The sequence below is a fragment of the Idiotropiscis lumnitzeri genome, chromosome 18, assembly GCF_059441095.1.
Source record: "Idiotropiscis lumnitzeri isolate Australia: NSW breed Sydney's pygmy pipehorse chromosome 18, RoL_Ilum_1.0, whole genome shotgun sequence".
Taxonomy (NCBI): domain Eukaryota; kingdom Metazoa; phylum Chordata; class Actinopteri; order Syngnathiformes; family Syngnathidae; genus Idiotropiscis; species Idiotropiscis lumnitzeri.
The window spans coordinates 10,055,206-10,075,290 of NC_142408.1; the positions used below are offsets into that span (position 1 = coordinate 10,055,206).

At 40.9% G+C, this 20,085-nt stretch overlaps 2 protein-coding genes across 2 annotated transcripts in view; one reads left to right on the forward strand and one right to left on the reverse strand.

Moving 5' to 3' along the window:
* Positions 1 to 771: 771 nt before the first annotated feature.
* Positions 772 to 3,443, reverse strand: LOC148319452 (centriole and centriolar satellite protein ofd1-like). The gene is made up of 2 exons (XM_088282080.1): positions 1,482 to 3,443; positions 772 to 1,158 (listed from the first exon to the last, which is right to left on the reverse strand). The coding sequence occupies exons 1-2, from the start codon at positions 3,441 to 3,443 to the stop codon at positions 772 to 774; spliced, it is 2,349 nt and encodes a 782-aa protein (XP_088138206.1).
* A 1,739-nt stretch (positions 3,444 to 5,182) lies between these two features.
* The window catches only part of LOC148319453 (matrix metalloproteinase-17-like), a 44,384-nt gene continuing 29,481 nt past the window's right edge, over positions 5,183 to 20,085 (forward strand). The window contains exon 1 of the mRNA XM_088281829.1: positions 5,183 to 5,618. Coding sequence (XP_088137955.1) covers positions 5,535 to 5,618 — 84 coding nt within the window. The 5' untranslated portion in view covers positions 5,183 to 5,534. The remainder of the gene's footprint in view (positions 5,619 to 20,085) is intronic.

Here is a 20,085-nt window from a genome sequence, read left to right on the forward strand (position 1 = left end):
ATGTAACACTGGTGAAGTTCCATAAAAGCGATAAAACTTCCAATTAGCCTGCATTCATTGGGAAATGCAGCAGTTAAAGCATCTGTGACCTAGAAAGATTTGCAGTGAGTCTTCAACAGTAGTCATCCTAATTGCAATATTAAACCCAGTGGTTTGAGGTCAAGTAAAAAAATAATAAATAAAAAGTAAAAATAAAAAATATAAAATATAAAAATAAAAAAATAAAAATTTATATATATTTATATATATATATATATTTATATATATTTTTATATATACATATATATATATATATATATATATATATATATTTTTATATATACATATATATATATATATATATATATATATATATATATATATATATATATAAAATACACAATAAGAACTCATTTAAAAATATAACACAGATATAATATGACATAAATGTGAAGAACATTTCTTGATTTTGTCAGGCCAACAGAGACCACCCAGCACTGACTACAAATACAAAGAAACTATAGAATTGAGTGGCTCGCATTGAACCACTTTCACAAAAAAAAGTCATCGCCATCATATTCATAAAAAACATTTCAATGCTTTTGTTTTTTTCTCCTCAGAGAACATTTTGACCTCAACTTCTGCTATAGCACTTTCAGGTCCCCGCAGCGCATGTCCATGTTGCTTCTGGCTGGCTTTCAAAACCAACTTCATGTTTGTCTCCAGCAGATTTTCAATTAGGGCACAAGAGTCTTCATTATTTTTCTCGCTCTGCCACCTTCTTCCTCTTTCTCAAATCTGTCCATCTCTTTTCATTCCCTCTGTATTGTGTCTTCTCTCCGTTTGCCCCCCACTATTGATTTTCTCTCCTCTACTCTTCTTGTAATGTTTGGCGTCTTCTTTTTCTACATCCAAGATGAAGTCCATGGAGATTTGTTTCATGGTTGTTGGGTCCTTTGAGTCTGTTAAGTCACTTGGGGGATCCTGTAATGCCTGTAGTTTAGGGACAGAGTAGCTCCCAGGTGTTTCTTCAGAACCGCAGGTGTCCAAGGGAAGTTCTGGAATGTTTTGGGGTTCTGGGAAAAGCTCAACACCAGGCTTTTGATCATTAACAGTTGTCTTCTCGGACTGTGAATCTTGGGAATATATCTTCTGCTGAGTGCAGCAAGGGAGATTCACCTGAAATTCAAATGGATTCAACACTTTGTTCTTGGCACAGATAACAAAACCATTCTTTGATGAGGTCAGTATCCAGAAGAAGCAGTTCGTCCACTTTCAGAGTGTATTAAACTTTCTGAGCTAGCGACATCAGGTTGTGGATTTACTGCACTTGATTTATATTGTGTGGTGCTTTTGTGGTGAGGACCAGAAAGATTGGGCCGCTTGTTTTGGGTATACGTGAGGAACAGACTGTCAAATGACCAAACTGCCTCTGCAATCCGTCTTTGTACCAATTCCCTGATGGCGATGTGTGGCGAGGAGATGAGATGTTTGAGTCAGACTGTTCTGGTGTCTCTGATAGTTTTAGGAGAGAACGGTGCACTCAAAATCTGGGGTTGATTGATCTGGGAAGGGTGTGGGGAGGTAGAAATGAGTGTAGGCGCAGGAATGTGTGGATAATGAGAAGGACAACTCGCCAGGCACTTTCTGTAGGCTTCCTCGTGGGCCTCAGCCTCCTTCTGCAGCTGAAGGATCCAAGCGGTGGGTTCCGTCCACAACCCCATGTTGGGATTGTCACATGACTCCTTCCTTTGAATGCTCCAGCCTGATGTGCCGCTCTGCATGGTGTGGTTCACATGCTTGTTGGAGCAAACAATTTTATCAGACGTAGAGATGGCTTGGAGACGTTTTAGGAATTCTTGATTTTGGTGGAAACGTTTGTTTAGGTTCTCAACATGAATCGTGAACCACTGTAACTTCTCCTCACATTCTCTAAGATGGACTTGGAGTTGACTACATCGCTTCTTCTTCAGGACAATCTGTGCCTGCAGAACATGCTTCTGGTTGTTCAAAGCTTGTTTTTCCAGAAGGTGTTGACTTTGCAGCCTGCGTATCTCTGACTGCAAAGCCAGAGAAGGTTTCTCTAAGTCTGCACAAATACGCTGGTTCTCCATCTTTGAGTCCTCCAGTTGTGTTTTGAGAAGCTGCACCCGCTCCTCCAATGTCGCTTTTTCGCTCTTTAATCCGGTATATTCTCTCATGTGCTCCAGTTTGTCTATCAGGAGTTCCTTCTGTTGATTTAACACTGAGGTCTTCTGCAGCGCTGCCTTCAATTCTTCCTGCAATCGTCTCACCGCTGGGAAGACTCCGCTGTGGTCTTCTGCTTTTGCGTCGATTGCAGCCAACTCGGTTTGGATACATGCGGTTTCTAGTTTCGTTTTGCCGTCTATGGGTTCATCTGTTCCCTTGCTGTGTTCTTCCTTTACCTTTGGGTCATACTTGGAGAGTTCTAGTTGTAGCCTGCGGTCATGTGTGTCTTTCATTGTTTTCATCACTCGCTCTCTCCTCCTCAACAATTCCTCAGTGGTCTTGACCTGCTCTTTGTGTCGTTCACAAATTTCTTTAAACGTCTCCATTTGCATCCTCAGCTCGTTTTCTTGCTGCCACAATGTTTCCATTTCCTTCAGCAATGCTCGTCTCTGGACGAGGACATTGTTTTCCTCAGCCTGATGTTGTTTTTGTAATCGATCTATTGTGTTATTTTCCTTGGCATTTAATGCTTTTGCCTTAATTCCATAGGTCATTTCCAGTTCTTGTCTCAATTGCTCAAATTTCTTTTGAAACTGCACCTTTATTTCCTTCCTCAACTCGGCAATTTCAATGTCTTCGAGACACTGCATTTTTACATTGATTTCCATTTGCGTCTGCACTTCGACTTCCTTTCTGTATGCCTCCAGTTTGGACTGGGTTAAAAAGTGTTCATCTTCACTTCCATTATCATATTCCTTTTTAATCATTTTCATCTTCTCAGCAAGAGACTCACCACCATTTATGACGCTGGCTGTCTGAGTTGATGCATCATGGTAAAGACCAGGTGCGTGACGCTGCACCACATGTGTCAGAAGTTGCATTAAAAACCCTTGATTATTGCGCTCTTCATCCTTAAGCAGAAATCTGGAAAGTGATGATTGAGGATCAATTTCAAGAAGCTGAAGAATGTGTTCTTTCTCGAAAATCATCAGGTTACTTTCAGGACAGAACACAGAAAAGGTGTAGTCATACCCAGACGTGTGAAGATGATTAGCAACAATGCTGTTGCAAGCGGACACTAAATTAAAGCGTGATTTCACAGGCACCGGGCTGCGAGCTGGTCCACTTGAGAATGGTGGCGGTTTGAGCTCCCTGATAAGTTGAGTGCGCAGTTGGGTTTGGAGCATTTCCCGCACTCGCTTATCCTTAAATCTTTTAAAGAGCCTGTCCCTCAGCTCACTGGATGATAAAGCATCCTCCCTGGTTGACAACATTATTATTGTCAAGTGGTGTGGGTCCACAAGGTGTGCCTTTTGATTTTAAAATGTCAAGCAAAATGATTTAGATTAAAAATGGTAACAGGGACAAACGCAGCAGCCTTCCCGTTGCTTTTTTTTAGTAACCTCAAAGAGATTAAACGTGAAGTGCATCACAAAGTCCAACTTCAAATAAATTTGATGCCACACTGACTATAAGGTGCATGACTATCATTGCCATGGTAACCCTGAGTTACATTCTTAAGTCGCCTTTAATGTCTATGGATACTTCTGTGCAAATTTGGAGTACTCAAAAAAGTAGTTGTTGATAATTGTTATTCAGAAAAGTAAGAATACTTGACCTTTCTTGTATAGGGCCTTTTTCCAGTATTTTGCACTTTAATTAAAATTCATTTATCAGACCAATTACTGCTTTGATGTAACATTTTAAAACCAGCAACTGTACCTCTTACTTTGAACATTTTCAAAACAGGGTCGTGTCTTTAGTTTTGAACGCATGGCAATGAATAAGATAATAGATTAGACCTGGAAGAAAAAGCTGCTATTGCTTTTTCTTAGCGCCATCAAACATATGAAGGATTAGTTCTGGTCCCCTACATCCCAGCTTGTGATTGGCTCAATGGCAATGCTATGACATCACATGTAATTGGCTATAAAAAAAACAAGTAGTACCAAAACATATGAGAAACTCATTGTGACTTGCATGATTATGATTCTTTATATCATAATTTAGAAACCAATCTTGGGTCTTAAATCATTCACTACCTGCCCAGTTAAAACCATACTTTTTGGCTTCTACACCTGTCAATGGCAGTGAATGAGTTTTTAAGGGTGTGAACTTTCAACTTCAACGGCCGTTAAATTATATGATGTGAGAAAGAAGCATCTGGAAAAAGTACTTTTTGCTCAATGCTATCATTAATGTTGAACAGTGTGGAAGTAAAAGTATTTCTCAAACAACGAAGATTTCTTGCGGATAGAGCATGCGCAGAACACAGACCAATGTTCCTTTCAATCGAGCAATCCCACTTTTGTTTATATGACCAAATATTTGGGTTAGAAAAAAGGTATTTGGCTTTTCAACAATTGTAGGTTGCTGAGAGTGTTCACATGGCCTTTAAAAAAATATATATTGCCAATATTCAGGTTTTGAAAGAGTTATCAACTGCATGTAAACATAGTCTGATACTTTGAGAGGTTGATGTGTGCATCAGCAGAGATGTCCACATAAATTTGGATATTTGTAAAAAGGTTGACAACCACTGATTTAGACCGCACAAATTGTGTTCAATTCCTCTGCTGACGTCAGGGGGAGGAAGGGGGCTTTGTCCATATTGCAAATAAAAAAGACGTGTGAAGAGTACTGTAGTTAGTTATTTACTGATTTCCACATAACTAATTCAGAAAATTTTAAATGCAAGAGAGTTTCATTTTCCTGATTAAAAAAACACTTTTGTGTGGAAAATTCTGAATCATATTCCCTTTAAAGTACAATACGGCAAAGTGTTCTCTTTCCTAATTATAAAACGTGGGACCATTTTTTGTTGGTATTTTTTTGTGCTTAATGACATTTTCATTCATCTCAGTGGGCAAAGATGATTTCAGACATTATTTTAACCCGCGACGATCTCACATTCCTCACCCCCGCCCTCCCCCACAACCCCCCCCCGTTCTCCACTTCCTCTCCCTCGTTGTATCCAACCTCTCCAGTCCACTCGTGTGACTTCCGCGCGTGTATGTGCCACAAAAAAAGCTCATGCAGCGCAGCTGCTTCCATTTCTCACAGCGCGAGACCAGCAAGCTCTCGCCACTTGCTGCTGGGGAGACGGAAAGCACCGGCCGGACTCAAGTCTCTCATGATGGCCACTTAGCTCCTCGTCATACGGAACGCAAACTTCCCCAGCCACCTGTTTTCATGTGTTTTTTTGTGTTTGCGCTCCACAGTCAGGTAGCCTGTGAGTTTTTCCCTAATCTTTTTGTAGTTATTATTTTTTTTTTTTTGGACGCGCGAGACGGAGCACTGTCCCGCGACGTGGATGCAGCCCTGCTCCGGTTGTTTCCGAGTGGACGAGGAATATATGCGCGGAGATGCTGCTCCCGGTGCCCCTTTTGTGGCTTCTGCATCTGAGCCGAGCGGCTCCAACGCAGACCGGGCGGGAGGACACGGGGGTGGTAAGAAGTTTGTGCCTTCTTTTTGACGTGCTAGTGGTTGTTTTGGGTTGGATGTGAGGTGGCAAACGGCTTTGAATATTAATCAGTCCGGATGTGATGAGGGGAGGATTCAAAAGGCACTCCGAAGCAGTGATGGGGAGCCGCGATGTGAGGTCGCGCAAAATGAATAAATAAATAAATAAATAAATAAGACACGAGGCTCGGAGTAAACACACACACACGATGTCTTCGCCAGGGCTGTCACACAGCCGGTTGACGTGAAACGAGGCGCACTTCCAGCTCCGTGACAGCGCCAGACGATGCCACTTTATTGGAAATGTCATTTTCTCTCAGTCATGCTTCGGAAATGTTGTCACGACAACACTTTTTTTTAGTGGCGCCACAAGAATTCAAACTGATGCATATTTAAGCACGGAGATTATAACGGTAGCCCGTGACTTTTTTTTTATTCAGGTTTTGATGAGCCAGGTATGAATGATGGTGAAAGCGTGTATGCATATTTGCTGATTGCTTTCAATATGTCAAAGGGACTGGCAGTCTAAAAGTTTGGATTCTAAATCATTTTGAAAATGCGAGTCGACCCACATCCTGGGGGGGGACACCATAAGATAAACATGTCATTACACTAGAAGAGAAACGTCTATCAAACATAGTGGTATATCATTACTGTCCAATTTTACATTTTTTTAAATTTAAATTCTCACATAAAAGGGATGGATGTCTGCAATGCAAAAACTCAATTCACGTAAAATTATAATAAAAAAAAAGTACATAAATGTTTTTTACAGGGCAGCGACGATATTTATACAAACAATTGTAAAGCTGTCCCTGGTCTGTTTCTGTGCAGCCCGATACCGGTCCGCAGACCGATGGTTGCGGACCACTGCTTTAAAGGATTAGAATTTCCATGTCAACCTTGTACTAGCAGACAAACAAAACATTTGACTCCTTCAGCAAAAACATATTGACAGAGAATGGATAATGTGGCATGATTTTGATGCACTACTGTAGCACTAATTGTTGTTTTGAGTTTCCAATTCCCACTGTGTTGGGAAGTGAGAGTTTGGCCAAGCTGGTCGGAACTCTGCTCCTACTGTGTGAGATTATTGTCCCAGCTGGATAAGAATTGTAAACACTAGAAATCTATTTTATGGCTGCGTTGTTCTCCAATACTCTACTCTCCGACTAACAAAGCCCTGGTTAAGTGGGTGGATGTGGAGCAAGGCACGCCCAAAAATAATTGTATGCACTCAGGAGCGAGCTTCACAACGAAAATTGCAAAGATGTCCTCTTCACAGCGACATGGGGGGCGTATTTGTATGCGGTGTAATGTGATTGGAAGTCATGTATTAACAGGACTTATATCGTCCATTCACTTCTTTCTTTGGCGGTTCAGCAAAGCATATACGATATCTGAATTAATTGCCATTTTTAATTAGAATCAGGTGATAAGTTTAATGAGGGCACAAAATATTACAGGGTGAACTGCTGCTGACATCATACTTTTCATGGTAATGGCTTTTGTAGCAGATGCTTTTGTCTCCCATAACAAAAATAATGAATCAAGACACGAGAACATTCGCCCAGACGCTCTTAAGCATCTGGGTCTTTAGTGTCCCTCCGGTCTTCAGTTTTTGTTCCGCCTCGCACCGAATTTGATTACGGACATTGTCTTGGCTCTTTAGCATTGTTTCCAATTCCCAGGGAACTTTTGCCCTGAGATTTTTTTAGATCTGCAACAAACTTGGCAGAGGCCAAGTAATGACACAATCCTGTTCAATTTAATTATGTGTTAAAGGAGTGAGGTCATTGCGTTTGCAGTACCAGGAATTTTCTTCTGAATAACTACAATATAGCGGGACTGCTTGGACTAACTATATGTCCTTCCTTTTCTCCCATCGTTTGAGGCAGTCACAGCTTTGTCGATAGATACAGCAGCACTGCGTCATATACAAATGTCGGCAGCAGTTATGATGGGAATACATTTCCCCTTTAGTTTTATCGTTTTATGAGTCATGCAGACTCCACATTGCACCTGGTATCAACTTTTCTTTCCTGTTTAAACTGATTCCTTCTCTACATCCAAATACTCTCTACTTTTTTTAAACAAAAAAAAAAACAATTGTATCAAGCCCAAGTTGTGGGACGCCTCGCGTCGTACGTTTGCTTTAGTATTCTAAGGTTTGGTGCCCGAATCTCAGATTCGGCCTAGCCGTGTGCATTTTGCATAATCTATGGATCTTTATGTGGGTTTTCCCTCCCACCTCCCAAAACTTGTGTTGAGTTAATTGACGTTACATCTGCAGCGGTTGTGAAAGCGCAACATAAATGAAGATGCATTGTATTTGTTTGTTTATATGTGTCCTGTGATTGGCTGGTGACCCGTCAAGGACTTCAGCTCACCCTGGACGCTAACTAGAGTGAGCGCATTAGAGAATGGATGGATGAATTGGATCATGTGGAGAGGGTGGAGTTGTTAACAAAAAGCAATGTGTAAATAACAAAAGGGGGATTCTGAGAACCAGATGGGCCACAGACACCATCCCTCCCACCAGTGACCTTCTTGATTGAGCGACTTTAAAAAGTCCCCACTGATCAAGCCCTCAGCTGTTGGGAGCAATGGATTACATTTTTGCAGCTTTTAACTGGGGTTCCTTTATCTCGACCCAGTGGTGCTCATAACCATTGTCCATTAGAGACACGGCCCACAAAACAACTTCCCGCCCAGAGAAGCGTGTCGTCCTCCACCCCTCACCCGCTCTGACGACACCACGCCATTATGATGCATCACTTCGCTCTTAGTGGAGCTTGCGCGCTGCCGCGTCGCTGTCTTTGAAACTAATTAACTGAACCACAAACTTTAAGCGCAGCTCTGAGCCATGCATGCTTTGCTCTTATCTAGCGCACCGCTCCAAAGCGTTTGTAATCCTTGCGTTTGGAGGGGATTTCAACATAACAGCCCATGTGCTGTATGATCCAAACTCTTTTTTTTGGGGGGGGTTCATCTTATCAATTTCAAGATGATTCTTTTAGATCAGGGATGTCCAAACTTTTTGCAAAGCGGGCCGGATTTGAAGTTGCAAAATGTCGGGGGGGCCGACCTCGGCTGACATTCACTGCATAAACAACAATATATTCAAACACATTTTAGCAAGCGATTCTGTGTTTCACATTTTGCTTTTTTATTTGCATTTAAACCATCAAACATGTATTTTGGTTCATTTGAAATATGAACATCACATGCAATTGAATATTTGCTTAACTTTTTATTCTTAAACAGAAGTAATTATACTCTTGAGTGCAAATAATATTTGAACATGAATTATATTATGAACATGAATTATATTATCATCATGGGAGTTCAATGTCCACAGAATTTTTGAAAAACAGAAATGATTACCACAAGTGCAGGACTAATTTGATATATATGACATATCAAATATAAATGTTGATTGAAAATTTTATTCTGGAATGAAAACCGACAACTTGTCTGAATTTGTGACTGAACAAAACAAAATTAAGTCAGTTATTTTAATGACAAATGACTTGCCTGCATTAATGTGACGGGTGATACTGAGATCTGGACTGCAGCACAAAGGCCAGGTCTGGCTCAAAGGCAGAAGTATTAATGCGCAAGATGTCTCGCAGATGAGAGTCTGTGAGCCGTGTCCTCAGACGACTCTTATTTAAGTTCATTACAGAGAATGTCTTTTCACACAAATACGTCGACCCAAACAAGCTCAACATTTTCTTAGCAAACTCTCGAATCTCTCGAAACCTGCCTTTATCCAGCTCTCTGTAAAAGTTGGCAAGAGAAAGTTGCTGGTGCCGACTACGGCTCTCGGCGTCACACTGCAACTCAATGAGCTCCAGCTGTAAATGGGCTGGAACATTGTCTGTGTCCACGGAGAAAGGTGATGAAAAAAGAGCGATGTCCTTCTCAATAGCTGCAAAATCCCGAAAGCGTTGTGTGAACTCTTCAGCCAAAGATTTCATATCTGATGCGTACCTCTTCGGTGTCTTTCAAACAGTTTGAGCTTGATTCCAAAGGCTTTTATGTGTGAAAATAGTTTGTTTATGACTCCGTCTGGTCGCTGGAGACTGGTGTTCAGGACATTAAGGTGCTTTGTAATGTCAACTAGAAAACCCAAATCAGCTAGCCACATGGGGTCACTTAGTTCTTGCATAGGTTGTCCCTTTTCAGCCAAAAACTCACAGATTTGCTGCTAAAGAGAGTAGAAGCGCGACAGTGCAGAACCCCGACTAAGCCATCGCACGTCAGTGAAATAGACAACATCTCCATATTCTGCATGAACATCGCTGAGAAACTGTTGAAACTGGCGGTGGCATAGCGCTCTGGAGCGAATATAGTTAATAGCCTTTATCACCGGTTTCATAACATGTTCGTATTGGAGATGTTTGGCACACAGAACTTGCTGATGAATGATGCAATGGAGTTTTACAGCGCTACCCCCTTCTTCACTTACTTTGTTACATATTAGTGTCGCTAATCCACTTCGTTCGCCAGCCATGGATGGTGCGCCGTCCGTAATAATCCCAGAAATTTTATTCCACGGGAGTTTTAAGTCATCCACGGCAGCGCAAACAGAAGAGAATAGGTCTGTTCCTCTCGTTTGGGCTTTCAGGCTCTGCAGGTCAAGTAGTTCTTCAGTAACGTTCATGTCATTGTCCACTCCTCTCAAAAAAATAAGCAACTGGGCAGTGTCCGAGGCGTCTGTGCTTTCGTCGCAAGCCAGCGAAAAAAAATCAAACTCCTTTCCTTGGACCCCCAATTGTCTTTTGATGTCTGACGACACTTCCTCAATCCTGCGTGCTACGGTGTTACGTGCCAGGCAAACTTTGGCAAACTCTTGCTGCTTCTCGGGACATATTTTCTTCGCCATAGTCATCATGCAGTCTTTGATAAATTCACCCTCGGTGAAAGGTTTGCAATGCTTCGCGATCAGTGTTGCTACCTCGTAGCTAGCTTTCGTGGCATTCTCATTTGACTCTCGGGCTCTTGCAAAATACTGCTGCTGTGAGAATAAACCCGCTTCAAGTTGCGCCAATTTCTTGCTGCGTTCCTCCCCGGTCAAATTGTCATACATGTCAGCGTGTTTCGTTTGGTAATGTCGTTTGACATTGAACTCTTTAAAAACAGCCACGGTCTCTTTGCAAATGAGACAGACACAGTTGTTACGTATTTCTGTGAAGAAATAGTCCAATTTCCACACATCTTTGAAGCGTCGACCCTCGCAGTCAACTTTCCTTTTTTTGTTTATTGTCGCCATTTTATAAATTGGGGGTAAAGGTCACCCGGGCTGATGCCTTGTAGTGATACTGCCTCTAGTGGGTAAATTAAGAACAGCAGTTAGGAAGAGCGCGCACTCAGTACTGTATATGTGCGGGCCAGAATGTATTAATTTTATTACAGAGGCTGCGGGCCGGATTAAGTTTGACCCCGGGCCGCATTTGGCCCCCGGGCCGGACTTTGGACATGTCTGTTTTAGATGTTTCGTTTTATGCCAAATTCAGCAGTGTACTGTATTTATCAGCTGCAGATAAAAAAAAAGGAGATTTATGACTTCATTAAATTACCTGGAACACAACAATACCTGTGTAGTGTTCTTTAGCTTTTACATGGTGCGTTAAAGGCCATTTCTGGTCTCTCCATCTGGCCTCATGTCCACTGACTTGAAGGAACATGCCGGGCCCTCCCACGGGTCTCATGTAACATGTCTTCCCACAACTTGCACCAGTACCTCTCATTAGCTCTGCTGATTTCAAAAGAATCACATTCTGCCAACCCCTCAGCTCACTATTCTCTCGCTTTACTTCTTTGAGGTTAGTTCTTCCGATGGTGGCTTCCTTATACCAACACATTGTAAGCCTTGTGATTATAGCCAAAAGCGGAAGACTGGAACAATGTTCAAGAGAAAAGTAGATGATGTCAAGATGTAACAGAATGAGGAAACGTTTGCATCGAAATTCATCAGCCAGACAGGGTCAATTAGATTGTTGTAACGAGAATATACCAAATACTTTGTGTTGCTAGAAAGTTGCCGAATTCAAATGCTATTGCTGTCAGTCAATGTCAGACCACGTTTTGTTTGATATAAAGGTTTGTTTGAAATAAAAGTGTGAAAAGTGACATTTAATTCTTGTGAGAATTTATTGAAGCAGTCTGCAGAATTAAAATTGACTAGCTTGGTAGATTCAAATGTAGCATCATTTTACGTAAATTTCATGTAAATTCTGGATGCCCAGAATTAGATATTTTTTGGGCCGGCTAACGATTTGATCTGGTACCTACATCCCCTGACTCTGGGAATATTTGGCCCGCTAATGCATCGCTGATGGCTAGCTAATGGCGTGCTAGCAACAATTGAAAGGAAGTTAGGGTAGCCTAGCGCTAGCTAGGATGAGGCTAGTAGTAATGTAGATAGATGAGAGGGACCTAAAAGAAAATTATAATAAGTTTTAAAATGACAGTCTGTGGTCGGCTAGGGTAAGGCGTGAGATCCTGGAGATTATATTCAGTTATTTTAAACTAAAAAGGTTCATGTTTTTGTGTGTTGTCATGCTGCATCAGCCGGTATGTGCTACGCTCTGATACATTTGAAGGAGAGAAATAAATATGGTTTCGTAAAAACTTAAAGCGCCATATAAGTGCACTCGAGTTACCATTTTGATCGAATTGGATTTTTAATTTGTTGGACTATGACGTGTTGACCAGTTGACTCTGTCATTCGCTAGCTAATGTCAATATGAATAACAAATACAGATTTTTGTTGATAGTCAAAGCTCTATTAAATAGTCACAGAGAACGCATATGTAGCTTCTTCACACAGCAGCGCTAGCAACAAACATTGATGCTTTTCAAATGCCAAAACTATTTCTGATACTCGGTCAGTCGGGAATCTCAGCATGCGGTGATGCAAACCACAGATGGTTGCTCATCGGTCAACCAACTTAGTCATATCTGCGTCATTGTAACGTTGTAATGATAAATGGTTAGAAATAACAAAAATAAACACAAGCTAACATGATTATATTCTGTCACTGAGCTCTTTATTATTGTTATCATTGTTGTACACCGAGTACAATGACAATAAAGGACATTCTGATTCTGAGATCAGATTTGCCTGTCGCCTTGCTGACCTTACTCTCCGAGTGAATATAATTTGTCTCTTTACTATGGCCAGGATGCCAATATTAAGAAATGAACATGGGCGACCGTCATTCTCATTTATTATTAAAAATGTGCTCATTGTGACTGATGTGTTTCATGCACTGTGGTGGAACCAGCTTCCCGTGGAACCGGAGCTGTGAAAATACACCTTCAGGCAATTTAGTCTTCTCTTAACCTAACATACAGGATTTTTATTTTGAATATACTGTACTGGAAAATGCTTTTAGAAAATGAATCAATATAGAACATACGAGTCAAAATGCATCCTTCTGAACAATTAGGACACTTTTCCAGTTAAGACATGTTTCTAGCCAAGCAGTTAAGACATGTTTCTAGCCAAGCAGTAGGATCTTTCTGTGTGTGGTCCTGCACTACGACCTGGTTAATGAGGGCACTTTTATTGAAAAAGTCTCAGACAGAGATTCTCATTGTGAACTGATTGACAGCAATGAGTGACAGTTTAGCGTGTAACATGCATCAAATTCACATTTTCCAGTGACGAGTGCTGAGCAAACCAAGCAGCCAACACGCTGCTATCCCATTCTCGCCACAGCTTTGTTAAGTGTGAAAGTTCTGCAAGGGGCTTGTCTTTTTTTTTTTTTTTTTTTTTTTATGAGATTGGCAGACTTTAGCATATCTTAAAAGGATGATTCGACAAGGCTCTGATGTTTAACTGGCTGCCACTGGAGCGTGGCAGCTGCTGCGTTTTGCGTCTGATATTTTCAACTGAATGGCAATTGCTTCTTTTGGTTTGGTTGTTAAAATTGTTTCAGGGATCAAATTTTAATTAGGTTGAAAAATCCCTCTGCGTTCTGTGACACAATGGTTTTAAAGGTGAGTGGTGAAGGTAAATATTCAAGTCCTCCAGTGTTTTTCTATTGCATGATAGCAAAAACAGAATTCTATGAGTTGCATCCAGACAGATCTGTCATCTGTCATCACATCAGGGCGGCAATATTCTGATCAATAAAACAGGAGTTTAGAACAATCATTCTCCCATCCCAATAAACATATTTCAAAGAAATCGGTGGTTTCTTCATGCAGTTGAGGATCACCAGCATACAGTATGCAATGCATTTAATATGCAAGTTTTACTGATTCTTTCTGGGACGTTTTACCAGCACTGTGATTTCACTTCCTTATGGAATAGTGCTGTTCCCAAATCAACCTTATTTCAAAGTAAATGTCAGAATAAAAGTTTCTTTTTAATCACAGCATGGTTTGGCCAAGTCTATTTTTCATTCTCCGTTGCAATTTAATATCGCAAGTGGGGCTTCTCGTTTCGAACTGAGGATCACCCAAAAGCTTTTTCCATGGCGGCTCTATTACAAGTTTACCCACTATAGAGCGGCCTGCATAGGAAACCTCAAATCAACTCCATGTGGACAGTTCTATTTTAACCACTGTGGCACCGCCCCTCTTCTCTTTGACCAGATCAAAGATTGGCTAGGCTGCTGCTTTTCAAACGATTGACCAGATCGTATAATTACAGCGGTTTATGGTGTTTGCGCTGGCTTCAGTGCGGACGCCCAAAATAATCTATAGCTTTGCCATCGGAGCTGCCAATAGTCTGCTTTAATAACATGATCAAGAAAACCCGAAAGGAATAGCAGCGCCGCTCTCAAATTGCTTGCAGAAACTGGCAGACTTATCAGAAAAAGTGGTTTGTTTGTGCGCAAAAAACATTCTTTTTTTTCACGTGTCTGATATTTGTTCACTCGTATGTTTGACTGAGTGCTGCCGCATGAGCTCAGATCGTCATTCCCTAACAAGTCACAGTTGCGCGGATAAAAGAAAAAACAAAGAGTGGTGAGACTGATTGCATTTGGGGCGTCCGTGTCAGAATAGTTCTGAATCCCATTTCTCGGAAATGTGAAATGGAAGCACAGAGGACCGTCATAAAAGACTGAGTGGGTGGCAGAGAATAAGTGTCAATGGCCGGTGGCCTCAAAGCCTGCTTGCTTCATTCAGTTTGATGTGCTTCTCTGGTAAGCACATCAAGTAAATGCTTCTCAATGTTATTGAGTATTTACACTCCAACAGATTGGATAGAAAACTTTGAGTTTCCTTTCGGAATCAGTATTTTCTATGGCATGCCATACAACAATATTCCCACAAATGGGGGCCATTGGTTATTAATGAGATTTGGGCATTAAAAAAAAAAAAAAAGTCATTTCTCTTCCAAATTCATTTACAGGTGGCATAAAGGAGTACACCACAATTCTGAATCTGTCTTGTGCCCAATAAAAAAAAATGGGAAAAAAATCGTAATTTTTGAATTGATGTTGTACACAGACTGTATGAGACAACGTGATGTCTGTCACGCGCATCTCCAGGTGACAAAATCCATAGCTTTCTCAGACTGCACTGCGGGTAAACAAATCCATACATGTCATTTCACCAAAACCGATTGAGGAAAATGGCTTGAATAGTGATTTCAGCTTTCTTCTCTGCCACCATAGTGTGCGAGGCGTCAGTTGAAAAGAAGATTCAGAAAGACCGAACACAAGACATAATTTACATCTAAACAGGTAAATCGATTAAAAACATGAATGCGGTGAAAATGTAGACGTAAACATGATCATTGAGCGACTGACTAATTATTTTACTTTTCTTTTGCTTGGATTAATGGCACAGAAGCGCTTTTTTCCAATCAATTAATCAATCTAATTTGATTTGTAAAGTGCTTTTCATTCATCAAAATGCAACTCAAAGTGCTTCACAATATTACATCAGTACAATTAAAAAAGAAAACACCTAGCAGCCCCCAGACCCAAGCACACATTTCCACATAGACAAGATCAAAAGTAAGACTAGAAGATGAGTAAAAAGAGCAAGGAGTGGGTGCAAAGTACCTTGTGGGGGGGGGGGGAATACTTTTGACTGAAATATATTGTGTGCCATCGCATCCTAGCAGGCTAGTCATTATGTTTTACTGAAAGCAACCCACCTGAACATATAGAGTCGCTGCAGAAAATATGGAGCCATGACATTTAATTTTCCCCACCAAATTGTGCTATGTGTATCTGAGGCAGTATTTTGACATTTTCAAGGTCACTGAGGTTGGACCGAAGAGGCTAACGCTCTCTGCAGTTCCTACGTGTAAGGATAGGTGGGATAACCGAGCAGCACAACAAAGTCAAAATGTTGCGCGTTGTGCACCACCTAGCTGCCACCAGCAGGGGCGCTGTCAACTCAGTATTAACAACGTTGTGGTCTGAAATACAACAATACATTAAACACATCTCCCTCCCTTGATTGGTTGACTGGTTAGCAAAGTTAGCACAAAGGCTAGCAAATGTCAGTAACTGCGTTCAAATGGCTGACTGTCGGCTGACATGCTCAACAAGAACCCGTGAGCTGTAACTTGCAAGACTGAGTAAGCTCTAAAAATAAATGCAAACCCATATAGACATAAGCCCGCGTGCACGTGCGTTCGCGTATGTATATGTAAAGGGTATGTAACAGCTGCCGTAATTCCTGAGCTGACACCAGAAGGATGCGGTTCACGGTGAGGATCACAAAGGCAACGGGTAGCATTGTGTGTGGCCTTTATGGTGAGAACCAGCGATTGCCACATTCTTAACCCAATGCATATACCGGTTCTCCTTGAGGAATTCACACAGTGAAATATTTTAAACCTTCCAGAGGCAATGGAGAATAGTGACCAAAACAACCCAAGTGGGTTAAATGGGAATTGTTTGACAGGTATGACGACTAACATTCGCACAAACAATGACGTTCGCATTAAGACGGCTAAGAAAGGTCTATTTAGGAGGAAAAACCACCCGCAATTTGAACAAGGCAATCATGATAGGAGTGTATAAGCGAGGAACATTTTGAAATCTGACAGCAAATATTGCCCGGGCCATCATGTCAGGTTGTTATAGCCGAAATAAAGCAGAAATAGTGGCGAAAAGAAAATGCGGCAAGGCTTATGACTCAGACGGCTTCTTATGCAAGACCACATGCCATTTATAAAATGTTACGTTTATCCGCTTTCCAACTATGGCAAATGAAATGAAAATTAAAGGCAAGGTTTTCCAAAATAACACACAAAAAAAAATAAAGGAATGGCAGCAGATGGCAAATTGTCCTAGCTACAAATTTAATGGAAGGCCCTTGAAAGAAACTACCCTCCATTACTGTTGTACTTAACAGCTGTTGATAAAGTCGAGAATGAAATGTTTTCTTTTCGCCACATGCGTACACACTCATGCAAACATGATTAATTACTTCTTTTCTTCCGATTAAATGTTGAGGAAATGCCATTCACAAACTCTGCATGAATGCCACGTGTGCGTCAGAGTGAGCCCATTTTTTTTCAACCTTCCACACATCAAATCCGACTGGTGTCTCATTATATGGGCTCTGTTCATACATCCTGGAGCGAAGCGACCGAGTGCTCGGGCAAAGACGGGGCTTCACTCGGCACGCAACATGCACTGTGCAGAAATCTAGACTATTCGATGCTTCCGAGTCCATCTCTTCTGTTCCAGTTCCTTGCATATGGTCCAATTAATTCTTATTGATCCTAATGACCAATAAAGGCTTGCACAAGATTAAAACGAGATGTGATTTGGGCTCGAGCACCCCTCGTGAAAAAGTCTTTTAGAGAGCATTTGAGAAATGAAGCTGTCTGCTCAATATGTGCGGAGAGTCACAATTGAACCCGTCTTTCTGTAATTGCATTATTGTTAATGTGTATCTCAGTATTCATGTCCCTAAATGCGTGTATATTTAGGAGCTAATAATTAAATAAAAATTATTTAAATCCAAGGTAATGTAAAAGACAATAAACATGAACACATTTAGTTGGAAAACTTTGTAAAGAATTTCCCAACCTTTAATCACTACTGCTGACAAGAAAACAAAATACCTCAACTCAGTCGTTAATGTTGCTGACTGTAGACGAGGTTGATATAGAGACGTATCAGTAATATTACTAAAAGTTTTTAAAGTTGTCTCACCTTAAGTGAACTTGAATTTTATTGAATTTAGCTGTAGTTAGGCCGTCAATGTAAAATGTCCCACAATGTGTGGAATTTACTATTTTATGCAACCACTTGATGCAGTAAATTCAATAAAAACTTTTGGCAGCAAATAATACACCTTGAAAAGTCAGTATCCTTAAATCCTAATTTGACCAAGTATGATGAATGGGATTCTCAATGAAAATGTTATTGTGCAATATTAAAATCTTCTTTCCTTACTCCTATACTGTACCTATTGCAGTTAAGCCAAACAGTTTTGAGAAAGTTTTAAATACATTAAATGTGTTTGAAGATTTATGCTTAATTGTTGCATTAAGCTCTTTTTCATCATTTCAGTTGTTAGCAATTTTTAGGCATGGTTAAAACCAAGCCTAAATCTACACTTGAACTTTCTGGCATGAATTAACCCTCCCCTCTGTGTAATTTAAGTCCTAAACACTTTCATTCCATGAGTGGCTGTCAGCCAACTTAGTAATAATCACATAAACAATTTCTACCGCTGCGGCATGCGATAACTAGCAAGCTATGCTCAAAATTGCATGTTACCTGAAGTGTTCTGGCATTTCTATTATTTGGGCTCGAGTGATTCTGTTGTGTGGCTTCGCGCTTGTCACACAGATTAGATCGAGTGGTGTCGAATTGGACGGCCCCAACGCTGGTCCCTGAGAGGGCTAGCAGGTAGCAGGCTAGCTAACAACTGCTAATAATTTGCAACAAGATAAAAATAGAAATGTGACAATTTGAATCAACAACGTCTCTGCAGCCTCTGCAATAGTGCAGGTTTCCTCATTTACTTTAAGTGATCAATTAATTGACTTTTGGATTATTATGCCCATCCCAACCTGAAACATGATGAATGGTTGTGGTTAGGTTTTCTGTTATTCCAGGCCAAACTATATCTGGTATTGTATCAAGATTTGACTTGTGAGAAGCAGCATGCCACAGAACATCCAAACTGTTGGAAAATACAAGGTCATTTAGTAGTAGATGAGGAAATAGAAGAAGCTAGGCTAACTCTTAGCTTACAAAGACTCAACACCACCAGTTACTCATCTATTTGTGTCCGCCAATGCCGGAAGACATAAGTAGCCTCACAATCACGGACCTCGAGGAACGATTTGCAATCGTAAATACTAAACGTGTACCCCGCTTAAGAAAAAAAAAAAAAAAAAGAAAATTCAAATGTGTGCCCCAAGGCATCTTAGGCATTTTGCCTATTCTGTTCTATTCTGGTGTATCTTAGTAACATTTTCATGTGTCTAGGATAGCACGGCGGAACAATGTCATCACTATAATAGCCCGAGTGGCTCCATGAGCCCCTGAGAGTCATCAAGGTCAAAAGGTGAAATTTCTGTGACTGGGTCATTTCCTGTTAGTGAGGACGAACATGAAGGGAGCCAGCAGCTGTGCATCAGGCTTAAACAGGGAGGGATTGTGGGGCGAGGAGGTCACATGCATGAGGAGACGCTTCACACAGTAGTTGCCGTGGTGACACCATAGCTACGGAACTTGTAGAAGTGCGCGTGTGAAACAGCCATTCATGAAAGAGGATGATGTCAGTGTCACAAACAAAGGTATGTGTGGTCTAATTTCGCGAGCACAAATAGAAAAGCCACTCCAAGGATTTTTTTTTTTGTGTGTGTGTTCTCTTAATATTTTATTACATTACTTTGTTGCCATTTTATTCTGGTAGTTTGTTAAAAATCTATTTAAAATTGAGTTTTGGTCGTTGAGTAGATGCCAAGTTTGGAAATCAATGAATAATCATGTTTATTAATCAAGATTTCAATAATCAAAAATAATACACATGCACAAAAGCGTATTTACCCTCATTATAGGATATCTTTTTCTTTTTCCTTTAACTTCACTGGTCAGAACACATTCAAAGGAAGTGCTACCTTATATTGAACTGTGACTCAATCACACCCCCACCCGCCCCCACCCTCCGCTTTGGAAAGCACAAATGAAGGGATCTCTTGACTTTTCATCTCAACCCCACCCGCAGACTTCCACTAACTCGCTGGAATTGCTTTTCCCTCCTTGCATAGATTCCCGGGGTCTAATAACTTTGGTAATCATTAGATCTTTTCACCACCAGCCTTCCTCGCTGATAGAGAGCTGTTTCGAGGACAAGCCAAAATTCGGCTGCACTTCCTCAGCAACTAACCAGAAAAGTGAGGGAAAAAAATGATCAAAATCACATTCAAAGAAGTACAAAAAAACATGCACTTCCCCCCCGTGTCCCACGCATTGCGCTTCCCTCTGTGCTTTCAAACGGGAC